Source organism: Montipora capricornis, chromosome 11, assembly GCF_036669925.1.
Source record: "Montipora capricornis isolate CH-2021 chromosome 11, ASM3666992v2, whole genome shotgun sequence".
NCBI lineage: Eukaryota > Metazoa > Cnidaria > Anthozoa > Scleractinia > Acroporidae > Montipora > Montipora capricornis.
The window spans coordinates 32,858,714-32,871,213 of NC_090893.1; the positions used below are offsets into that span (position 1 = coordinate 32,858,714).

The following is a 12,500-nucleotide window of genomic DNA, read 5'->3' on the forward strand; positions in this document are numbered from 1 at the left end:
ACAGGTCTTTTTATCGTTTCTTTCTCTTTTTATATTTAGCTTGCGTAACTCCTCTTGGAATGGGAAGTGAGGAAATTGCCGCCTCTCAAATCAGCGCATCCACAGTGCGAGATAGTAACAGCCCTGCACGACTTGCAAGGTTGAACCTGAAAGCAGAAGGCAACATTCCCGGGTGCTGGTCCGCCATGACAAATGACCTTGACCAATGGCTTCAAGTAGATCTGTTAGATTACTTTACAGTAACACGTGTAGCAACTCAAGGAAGCAATGGCCGCAAAGAGTGGGTGGCCAAGTACAAGATAGGATATAGTGATGATGGAGCAAAGTTTGAGATTTGCCGAGATTCAGAGGCCACCACGCCGAAGGTATACTAATTTTATGATATCTTACGAAGTAAAAAGATTCCTCTATCTTTGAATGCCTCCGATTAACTGAATAGACCAGTGTTTCTTGTCATTGTCAGTCGATATAATTAGATAGTAGCAGAAAAAATATAATCATTTTGGTGTTTCAGATCGATACAGGTTTGCCTCGTTTTGTTTAACCACCCTGCCGGCAGTCCGCCATCTTGAATTTGTTTTCGAGTGGTATGAACATCGTTTTTTTTTTCTTTTATGAAAAAAGGTGATCACAACTGTGTCGTGTGTGTTTCCTTTATCAGGTGTTTGATGGAAACAAAGATAGTAATACAGTTGTGTACAACAGACTTCATCCTCCAGTCACTGCACGGTATATACGACTAATGCCTGTTAAGTGGTATGAACATATATCAATGAGAATGGAGCTGTACGGTTGCCCAGGTAAAGCATTTATTAAACTAGTCTGATCGTACGAAGGCCCAAAAGAACTCGCACTATCTCCCCAACCAAACCAAAAGCGAAATCAGACCAAGTTGAGGCTATCGTTGGCGTGTCTTCTTACGCTTGCAGCCATCTACACCTATTTTGCTTCGAGTCCAGACTTAAAAACGCTAGTTTGTCTTGTATTAGTAAATAACGGCTTTTTTTTTCCTTGAAAAGATAATTGAGGTGCTTACTGAGCGCAAAATAACTCAAGGTCTCTGGCAAATAAAGGTCAGATGCCATTTTCTTTATTCTCTTGTGCCTTTTCATGAGGTTTCAAATTTAGATATGTCGCGCAATTCTGCGCAATGTGTTCGGCTTGATGAGATAAGCCATGAACTGGCGCTCTTTAGTGCGTACGGCAACGATAAAAGTGCGCTAAGAATGTAATTTAGTGGGTACTATAAAATAGCCATCTCGTAACTTGAACTCCAGCTTTTGTTAACAATTCAACGGCTCCACCTCGGAATTTATCGCGTGGGGTAATTTGCACTTCCTCATTGGTTAGCAGGTAGGTTGGTAGGTAGGTTGTCTTTATTTATAAACGATATATTTAAAAGCCGGAAGCTTGTGGGATCGTGTACAATACATTACGTAGATATTAAAAGATAAATAAAATGAGCTTTTGAAATAAATCACAATACATTACTTAGATATTGAAATGTAAACAAAATGAACTTTTACAACATATTACAACTAATTTATATATCCAATACAATTAAATGCAATTTATGGACGGTACCTACTATTTCAACGATATTTTTGCCCCAGTTTATAGACCTTATTCATAAATGGCAGTCACATTTATATTCTTTTGTCCAAGTGCAAATTAGCCTACCAAGCCTCATTTTAGAGCAAAAATTCTTTTCAATTCACTGTATGGTATCGAGGCTTGGTAGGCTAATTTGCACTTGGACAAAAGAATTATAAATTGACCGCCATTTATGAATAAGGTCTATGATAATCCAAAAAGAAAATTGGGAGTAACCACGCAAATTGAAGCCCAATTATCTCTCAAAAATGCATGGTTACCCACAATTTTCTTTTTGGATACCAAGAGTACTTCATAAGATCTACTTTCTCCGGATGCTTTTGAACTGCGCAAAATAATCCCTGCATTAGTAAGCATCACAGATAGGAAACACGAGTATCTCGAGATGTGCAGAGCGTATGCGCAATAACAATAGTAGGCACCGTCCTTAAAGCGTATTGAGTGTTATCAATGCGACATAGAAACAAATTATATACAAAATCTTCAAGTTTAAAACTAGCGTCGAGGCTGATAATACGTTAAATTTAGCGGCCTTAAAAAGATCTGAGGTTTTGAGCTTGTTTGCAAGGTTACATTGACTTGTGTCAGCAAAGTCAGCGTATTTTCGACAGGCCAGTGCCTCTATATGCGATGGAGTCCTTTATAAAACGTGTTTTTAAACGTGGTTCCAGTAGTGAGGCGCGTGCTTTAATTGAATATGAGAGATCGCGTTTCTTCGCCATACAGTTTATTAGGGTGCTAGGCAGTCTTTTGTTACAAGCTTATGCATGCATTTAAAAATAGCTAATTTATAGTAAAAACGAATAGTGAACCACTCTTTCGGTAAATTGAAAATAATTCTACCCAGTGTACAATGCAGCCTTTCTAAAGAATCTAGAATATCGGAGCCAGTGCACCCCATAAAATAAGGCCATAGTTCACGCTGGGCAATATAACCCTCAAATAAAAATCCTGAAGAATTTTTCTTGGCAGAAACCTCTGCTTTTTTTAATTAGCATAGTTTGTTCACAAAGCTCTTCATAAGCTTCTTAAGCTCTTCTATGCTGCACTGCAGTCTTAAGAGTCGGGATCTTATGACCGAGTGAGAGTGGAAAGAGGCTAATTAACCGAAGTAGTATAATCAGTGCCATCCGACGACAAGAGAATCGCACGCGATGTGAATTGACTCCACCTTTTACCATTTAACCGTTAGGGTGCGCTTCAGCGCTTGGCATGGAAACTAAAGAAATCCCAGATGCTCAGATCAATGCTTCTTCACAGCTTGATGAAGATAATGCTCCAGGACAGGCCAGATTACACCTAAAGAGGATAGGTGACAAACAAGGGGGATGGTCAGCACTTACAAATGATTTTAACCAATGGCTTCTTGTGGATCTTGGTAGCTTGACCATGGTAACGCGTGTAGCCACGCAAGGAAAGAATGGATTCGACCAATGGGTATCCAGATACAGGTTACAGTACAGTATCGATGGAGTCCGATACAGTTACATCACGAAGTCCGCCAACAGTTCTGCACAGGTGACTATCATTTCGCACTTTACACAGCTTTCGTTTGGGTGCTTGCGTAGGAATGCATCCCCTGGTCGTCCCCAAGCACTTCATTCTTTTTTTGTCTACAAAAATGACGGCTGCTTTGATGGGAGACCAATGATGTGATGGTAATGATACTTCGTGTTATCGGAAACTGAATAGGTGATTATTGGTATTTCTTTAGAACTTAGATTCCACTTTGAAACAGTTTTATTCCGAATACAGCCACTTCTCCTGTAATAGTTTACCCCTATATGATTGCAAATAGAAATTTATCGCGTCTTATTAATATTTTTGTTAAAATTTCAGGTATTTTATGGAAATAAGGACAGCGAGACTGTTGTTTACGGCATTTTGACTCCTCCCGTCTTGACGCGTTTCATCCGAATTTTACCTGTCGAATGGCATAATCACATATCACTAAAGCTAGAGCTCTACGGATGCACCGGTAATAAACAATGACTTGAAAGTGCAAATACATTTTTTTTTTGGCGTTGTTTAGTTGCATTAAATGGAAATCTGTTCGGTTACATCCTTCCCAAAAGCAAACAGATAGAAATTACGTTGACTAAAATGAACCGAAGACAACTTGAGTAGAGCACGGAATAATTTTATGCGATCGATTATGTCACCACTCAGTTTGCTTTATGGTGACACAAGATTTTTGCCGATTCGCCCGCAAAAAGAGTCTGCCAGAATATGATGGTAATAGTAGTTCATACTTTAAATTCTGTCGGTTGTTTTCATTTGGCAACACAGTATTGGTGTGAACCGCAGAAGGTATCCTCGCACTTAAGTAGGCAATTTAAGCGACTGTCTCTTATAACGCCTGAAAAGTTCTGGTAGCTTCAAAGGGAGCCACCCATGACCGCTTCGAACCAATGGGTCCTGCGATGCTGGTGCAATGCTCTACTTACTGAGCTATGAAGCTGCAAAGTTGGGATCAGGTCAATGTCTTTCATTCTTTAGTCCTTTTCACGGGAACATATAAGCCCAACAAATTATCCTGCTCCCAATTGTTTGGCTTCATATCTCAGTTGGTAGATTATTGCACCGGCATCGCAGGGGTCATGGCTTCGAATCCCGTTGAAGCCGTCTAAATAGAAAAAGTGATAATTGCTTAAAATTTGCAGCTAAGCCCGAGGACCGCTTCTATCTTTTATTTATAACTGGCACTTCAAACATACATTCATTCATGTTGTTTTAAAGGCGCAAAAGATTGGCTAGTCAGTTTGACGCAATGAGGATTGGCAAAGACACAAGTGGCACTCGTGGTTGATGTCAATGCAATGCGTGCGGCGTGAAAATTATTCTCTGCATGCAAAGAAGGTGTTCCAAAGTCTCCCAAAGAGGATTTCGGTTTTACCCTTTAAATATCAATTGCCACTTACTCGTCAATGGGAGACCCCTTAGGGCCTTAAAGAGCTAAATATTTAGGCAAAATTCCACCTGATTTTTTGGCGCTCGCATGTTGAACATCCGAGCTAAAATAGAATGATCTAAGGGAACGATTTGTTTTTCCAAGAGTGCATCCATTTGTAACATTGATATCCTTGTGTTCAAATATCTCACTTTTTATAGCTTCGGTTGCTATTACGACTGCACGACCTTTGTCGTCAACGATCGCCACAGTTGCAGTCACTTCATCCAATGAAACGGAGATGACTTCTATTTCAACGAACGACGTTACACCGAAAGAGCCTGAAAGCGCTAAACAACGTGGAAAAGGTTTCAAGGGAAAAGGGAAGGATCATTTTATTTAAATATGTAAACATGTAAATAATTATCACACACTTTCTCACAATTCTTAAACGAATGGGAGATCTGCACTACGGCAACGCATAATTTTCCAAACACGTTAAGAATTTTGGCATCCTTTTCGTATCAACACTGCTGAGTCTAAGGTAGTTGATCTTTGGTTTGTGAAATCGATAAATCCTTTCACTTGGACAAGAATCAACGATTTCGGAATGCGTGTATGAATCAAATTGAGTAGCTCTGAATAAATTTATAAATGTAAAAGTTAACAAACGTCGAATTTTCAATACATAAGTTGATAAGATTTCCATTGTGGCATATGTACTTGTACATCTATCTGACTGTTTCTTATGTTGCAGGGTCTAGCGTTGAAGTCATAGTCACACCTGTGTTGGTGTGTATTCTGATTGCTGCCATCATATTGGCTGTATACTTTTTCCGAAAAAGGTGAGATATGAATCAGTTGACTGTGCAAATCCTCAAGTTTCATTCTTTAAAAATTGTGGCATGGGAGTAAAAGGTTTATTACCGTTTACCGTTTACGATGTAACTAAGAGAGAAATATTTTCAGCTTGTTTTAATATTTACATTTCTGGGTCATTCCCATAGGAAAATTAGAGGAAAAAATTCCCGAATTTTCACTATCAATATGGCTAAATTGGGTTGGTCATATTTGGTCAAAATACCAGGGCAACCATCTTTTAGTTGGTTATTGCGGGTAATTACCATAAACGATCGATGAGTTGGTAAATGGCTGATGACAACTATTGAGACCCGAGATGACGTGTGCTAAATAATCATGTTCTAGGAATAGAGCTAAAAACAGTGATGGCGGAAAAGTAATATTATTCCAGAGGTAAGATTGATTAATAATGTTTATGAAAGCGAATGACATGCGATTATTTGCATTATCTTGCAAGCACCCTCTTTAAATCGGTTAAAACCAAAATGAATGGCGTGGTTTTACTGCACCTCTGCAACCACAATCCAATTTTCTGCCATCCACACATTCTACCCTATTCAAGTGATACCACCAATTTAATTTGTATTCCCATAAGCTGTTGTTATAATTCACTCGATAGCTTCCTCGTCCATTTTGATGCATTTTTTGTTATACAGAAACCCGAACAGTCTCCTGCGAGTTGATCCCTCGAGGACAGTGAGCTGCTTCACCCTCTTTTTTTCTGCCCATAACTTGCTGTGTCTTGAAATGCCTCTCATTTCCATTTTACGATTTTATGTTTCGAATACTATTTACCAGAAGCTATGCCTAAAGGAAAGAGAGCTAAAAGTGCGAATGAAGCCTAAGAAAACATACTTTTGTAGGTGCTTCAGATTCCTTGGTAACAATATCAGGTAACCATATTTTCTGTCCTGGTTTCCTGACTCGCACAGGGTCTCCTTCGCTCAAGGGTTGCAGGTCTTCCACAGTTTGCTTGTAGTGCTGTTCCCGAATTCTCGTACGGCAGGCTAGACTTTGTTTAATACTCTGGGAAGGATATTGTGGTTCCAATTTACGTGGGAGTGGTTCTGTTCGTCTCTCTAAAATGAAGAATATCACTTTATTGGAGTCAATCTTTCGAGATGCCACAAATACTATCAGCATGAGAACCACGAGATCTGGCTGATCCAAAAACCTCAAATGAAAGAACTGTGATAAACTCTTTCGTGACACTATTCACAGTAATGTTAACTTAAATGAAAATAGATATCGCGGACCTTTTCCCCCAAATCAGTAGACAAAACGTGGTTTCGCCTTTTCCTGTCGTTTTAGTGGGATTAAACACTGTACAACTTACTTTAATCGTATATCCAGATATTCTTCAATTTCTTTACTCCAAAAATACTGGAAACGCTAAAATTTCGGGTTTTCACAAAAAGTTACGTTTTCACGCTCAAAGGAAGGTTTTTAAAAAGTTTTCGATCTCATTGCGATATGAACCGAAGGGAGAACTTTTTTAATGTTTTGCTTCAAAACTGCTGAAAACTTTGAAAAATAACAGTTTTCACTAAAAGTCGCGTTTTGAGGCTCAAACGCTCAGTTCGACGTCTAGGACCTAAGGTATGGAATTCTCTCTGAGGCTGTGACAGTATAAGAACATTGAGAATCTTAAAACTTTTAAACTGAATTTATAAATCATTTTTCATTACACCAGTGCCATTTGTGATTTTATATAATTCTAGTCTTTTAATGTAGGCAGTTTTTTGTCAAGGACTACTTTCATTCATTTTCCTTCGTTTAAGCTTTATCTCTTCTGAGATCGAAGATTGGAGATGAAGCCCTCTCAGGGGTTTTAGGGAACAAGAGAACATGGCTTATTTGAACTGGGGAACAGGGGAAAAAGGGAACATAACCATTTCTTCATAATGCAAGTATTGAAAGAGAGAAGGTGTTTTGAAATAAACGTTAACGTTTGAAAGATAGTTCGAATTAGTTAAGCAGTTGCAAAGCTAAAAGCTCCATAAAATCAAGAGAATACAGACAGAGCTGTGAAAATAGCAACTTTCCTCATGGCTACTCAGTATACATGTCATTAATATAATTTTTGTTTGAGAAGCAGCACGTAAATGCCACACATTAAGTGATCAACCAGCCATGTTGCCAGCATCTGATAGTGTAGTGGTTATCACACCCGGCTAGTGATCAGTGGGACGTGGGTTCAAATCCCGCTCAGGGCAATTACAGTTTTCCCCAGAAGTTGTCCAGCGTTGAGTTTCCTGTAACTCTCTCTCTCTCTCTCTCTCTCTCTCTGGTAATTTTATATTCTTGAATTTTTTTGTATTTTTTAAAACTTTGTCGTTATTTAGGTCAACCGGTAATCAGTCAGTCGACTCAGAGGTAAAGTTTTAAAGACAGGTAAGGCTTATCATAACTTTACGGTTTCCTGCCCGGCTTTCAACGCTATTCAAAGAGGCAAAGAAAAAATGTCATCAAGAACTGATCTCTAGGTTACTGAAAAAAAAGACTGATAGAATTGTTCTGGGGCTCAAAATGGGAACAAATGTTTCTTCTCGATACGTGACACTGCTTCATTAATTATCAATATGTTAATCATTTTCGACTTTAAAATGGTGCCATGCGAATGCCGAAACGTTCTTCTCTTTTATCGTAATTTTTACTTTACTGTTGTTGTTATTATTATTATTATTATTATTATTATTATTATTATTATTATTTTATTTTTGGTGATTTGACAGTTCTGTGATATGATCCACTTCTGACAGTTGGTTAGCACTTTAGTAACATCTTTCTTGTGGCTAGATCAGAGAGTTCTTTCTTTAGGGTGGTGTTGAAATCTCCCAGGAAGTTAAACACTATATTGCTTTGCTTGATCTCGTAGTCGGGATAGAGTTTTCGGAGACCCAGTCTTAAATCCAGGTAGTTTCTGTTCTTGTAATCGTTCCTATCGTTGATCTGTCCGATATTACATACAGTTCCTTCCACTAGGATGATAACTTTGTTCTTCTTAGCAAAGATCGTCATGTCTGGCTTGTTTGCTCCATTCTCTGACGCCTTATCTATTTATATAGGCGTGTCCCAGGGAATTTTAGCTTCGTCGTTTTCTGTGCTTGCTTTCGGGATGGCTTGTTTATACCACGCTTTGGAGTCGTCGTTTTCCATGTTATATACTGATAATAAGAGATGGTAAATCGGCCTTAACATTCTATCGTGTCTCGCCTTGTAGATTGTTTGGGCAATAGCAGAGCAGCCGCATAATAGATGTGGGACGGTTTCTTCTGCACTGTGGCACAGTGTGCACACTAAATCTAAGCCTTGTTCTTTTTGTTTCTTTACCCTGTAAACCTTTGTAGGGACGAGCTGTTGTAGAATACTGGTGTGCACACTTAGTACTACGTCCGGTATGTTTTTCCACTTCATGATTGGGTTGAAGTTGTGTTTAGAGATGTCGCTGTCTTTCCAGCGTTGAGTGACATAGTTGCCCAGCCATAGTTGTTCGGAGACGTTTTGTTTGTACTTTGTGTCTGTTGCCTCTTTAAGGGTTTGCTGAATGTACTTTGGACTACTGATCTTGAACACAGTTTCCTTCTCACCCATTGTTACTGAGGTGGATTTGTGCTGTTCGTCGAATGTGCTGTCGTTTAATTGCTGGGCGTAAGTCTTGGCATCTTTTATCACTGATCTACTCTTTTTTTGCTTCCTCGACGTCCTGAAAGGCTCTCACTACTTCTATATGGGAATCTTTATTGGTTGTGGTGTAGTGTGCGGTCTTTATCTTCATAACTTTATACTGTATCTCTATTTCTTTTAAGCCTCTCCCGCCTAAATCTGGTGATAGGTATAAGGTCCTGTTCGACTCAGAGTTGTGCTTGCCTTTGTTCTGTGCTATTACTGTTCGGGTCTTTCTATCCAGTTCTTGTAGGTCTTCTATCGCCCATTCACTTGACCACACATAATATTGGAGAACTGGGCAAGCAAACGTGTTTGTGGCCTTTACTTTTCTTGGTATGGATAGTGGGAGGTCCATATAGCTGCTGGTCTTCTTAAGTACTCTTGACTGGCCTGCTCAAACACCTGTTTGTCTAATTGGTTGACATTCTGTATCTTACCGAGAAATTTGTAATGGTCTTCCTCTCCTAGTACTGATATTTGGCTACCCCTTTAAGGGGTAGGTTCTCGGTGTTCTGGAGCTTTCCTCCCTTGATGTGGATCGCGGCGCACTTTCGAATTCCCCAGTTTAGGCCTATATCACCAAACATGCCTTCAAGTCTATTTGTCAAAGTAGTTGCCTTGGCTAAACTTTTGTGATAAGTCTTGAAGTCGTCCACGAAAAGGCAATGCGTTATCTTTGTGCTCTTTGCATGTGAAAGACTTTACCAAGCGATTGGGTTGAGGCAGGGAGTAAAAAGCTTAACACAGAATGCGTCACCTTGGAGTATACCTCGCTTTATTATAAGGGGACCAATTTCCTGGTTACCTGCACTTGTTCTTACATGTAGAGTGATCGTCCAGCTCCTCATCACATTCTCTACAAAGGCTACTATCTTTTCATTCATCGTGTGCATTTTCAGGACTTCCAAGTGATCTTTTTTAGCCAAATGTTGGTTATCTTGTCATTACCAGGGGCTGCCCAATTCCTTTTTGACTTTAAACATTGGTAGACTTTATGGTCAGTAATAGGTACAGTCAAGTTCTCATTGTCTGGTATTGACTGGTCTAATGCATCGCGTACTTCATGTATTTATTCCACTTCCAGGTTTTCATTTGCTGGTTCTTGTCAAATCGGACCCCAGAAGTTTTCATATTCTTCTCTTGTGGATTATTATTATTATTATTATTATTATTATTATTATTATTATTATTATTATTATTATTTGTTTTCTTTTTTTTTAATCACCCTTTTTCATTTGAAAGTTGCTTCGAATCATGGTTGGTCCAATTATCGCCTTCTAACAAGCAAGATAAAGGCTAACACGTCTGAATTTGCTTTACTGGCAGGGTGCAGTTGAGGTCCTGGAATATCCAACACAAGGCAACGGAAGAGGACACACTTTATGAATTCCATGCATTTATCCAAATTATGCTATAACTGATTCCATTAGGAAATATGAGACTTGACTCAGATGCAAAATTTTACATGCAAGAACATATTCTCAGTAGCAATAATAGTAATGTTACTTTAAGTTAACACAGCATACAGCCCGCTACACAAATAAAAAATGAGTTATACCAAATTATCAACAAACTCGCAAAAATCGCAGTGATCTTTACGGGGGCCCAAACTACGATCCTCCCTTAGATGTTTTGTGAACTCGCACGAAGTAAGCCATTTAACTAGGTTTTAGTCATGCATATACTAGAAATCGGAAGTCGTAACGAACTTCGACCGCTGATGCAAGAAGTTGTTTAAGACATTCTTGAATAAAATAGATTTATGATCTCCCATAAGCCTTTTCGCTCTTCTTCACATTAAAGCAAACCAACCAGAGACCTATTTTTTCAGAACTAATTCTAATGCTTGGAACTAATCATTAAAGAGTTTACACCAAGTCAATTAAAAAAAGAAAAACCCAAACAATTGAATATTCAAAATTTGTTTCCAAGTACCCTGTAGGCACCAGCACAGCACATAGTTTGCAGCGCTTTTCTCAAGCCCAACCCGGCTGGAAAAGAGACCGACAATAATATATTTATTCGATTTTTATCGTGTCATACATAGCAGTCTGGCCATACTTTAAATCTTGCATAAGACCCTATAACACGTAATTTTTTTAAGTTGCGATTTTCTGAAGAAAGAAATTTGGAAAAGAATACAACTTTTAACCTTGATCTTTTCTAGGTGGAGAGAAAAAAATCGTACACATAACCGAAAAATTGTCCATTGATTTAAGTCTTCAGACTTTATCAGCAGTTACATTGACTTAAGTGACCAACAGCGCCTACATCTGACTTGGTTTATTTCAAATCGTTTCTTGCATATTCTTACTACTTGTCCATTAAAAGTAACGATGCGCAAATAGCAGCCTTTATATTTCCACTTTTGTGTGGCAAATATCCCTATAATGACACAAACGTTTGCATTTTGAAGTGCACATCTAGCTCAAAAATGGGTAAATATTCTTCCAAAGGACAGAAACAATGTTTCGACTAGAAATTTGTGGAAAATTTCAAAGGTTCCCCATAACATTGAAACATTCAAAATTTCTATACCGAAAAGTTCCATGGAAATTTCCATGTACCCTGTAACATTGAGATTAATTCAAAAACTCTTGTCCAAAAGGGTACATGGAAATTTCCATGAAGTACAGGTAGCCCGTGCCATTGAGACTAATTCAAACATTCTATACCGAAAGGGTCCATGGAAATTTCCAAGTACCCTGTAACATTGAAACCAATTCAAATTTTTTTACCAAAAGCGTAACAGTAATATGAAAATTATTTACATAAAGGGTTCATGGAAATTTCAATATACCGGTACCCTAAAACAGTAATACAACAATTATTATTAAATTATTTAGGTAACAATTACAATCCTTATTGCCATATAAGACAATATTTCCAGCACAGTCTGTTCCGTCCTCATCACTGTCTGATTGTGCTTTACATATTTGTGGGCAAGGGTTGTGATTTCCTTCTTGAGTGCTTTAACAGGACTTTGTTTCTCATACATGTAAATGCTCAGTATTCACCATTAATTCAAGAGATGGCTTCAGGCAGGAAGAAACCGAAAAATGTATAAGAGAAGAAAATAAGCATGTTGATTATGAGAGACCTAGCTCACTTTGATGACATTTTAACTCTTACAGCTGGTACATGTATATTTACAGTTTCTATAATTTGTTCAAGGACAAAACTACTGAGTTCTTTACAGAGAAAAAAAGTGCTTCCTGTTCGTCTATAGCTGTTTATAGCATGCAGCATTTATAAAAAAATCACAGAGGCAGGAAGGAATATAATTTTTTGATAAGACCAAGACTTGTTTTATTAATTAATTTGACACTAAATAACTTTTGACAAAATAGTTATTAGCTTTATCCATAAACATGTACTTTTCACACGCTATGGAGGCGGCTACTCATATGCATTTTGCATATGCATTTTGTGGGGCTGGTTTGGCAGGGAAAGCAATTTTCCCCGG

The 12,500-nt window shown here is 38.3% G+C and overlaps 1 protein-coding gene across 1 annotated transcript in view; it reads left to right on the plus strand.

Annotated features, from left to right (window-relative positions):
- The window catches only part of LOC138024825 (uncharacterized), a 126,510-nt gene extending 115,573 nt beyond the window's left edge, over nt 1-10,937 (plus strand). The window contains exons 25-33 of the mRNA XM_068871998.1: nt 40-365; nt 662-800; nt 2,807-3,132; nt 3,454-3,592; nt 4,726-4,885; nt 5,260-5,349; nt 5,711-5,758; nt 7,711-7,759; nt 10,361-10,937. Coding sequence (XP_068728099.1) covers nt 40-365; nt 662-800; nt 2,807-3,132; nt 3,454-3,592; nt 4,726-4,885; nt 5,260-5,349; nt 5,711-5,758; nt 7,711-7,753 — 1,271 coding nt within the window. The 3' untranslated portion in view covers nt 7,754-7,759; nt 10,361-10,937. The remainder of the gene's footprint in view (nt 1-39; nt 366-661; nt 801-2,806; nt 3,133-3,453; nt 3,593-4,725; nt 4,886-5,259; nt 5,350-5,710; nt 5,759-7,710; nt 7,760-10,360) is intronic.
- The last annotated feature ends 1,563 nt before the right edge of the window (nt 10,938-12,500 follow it).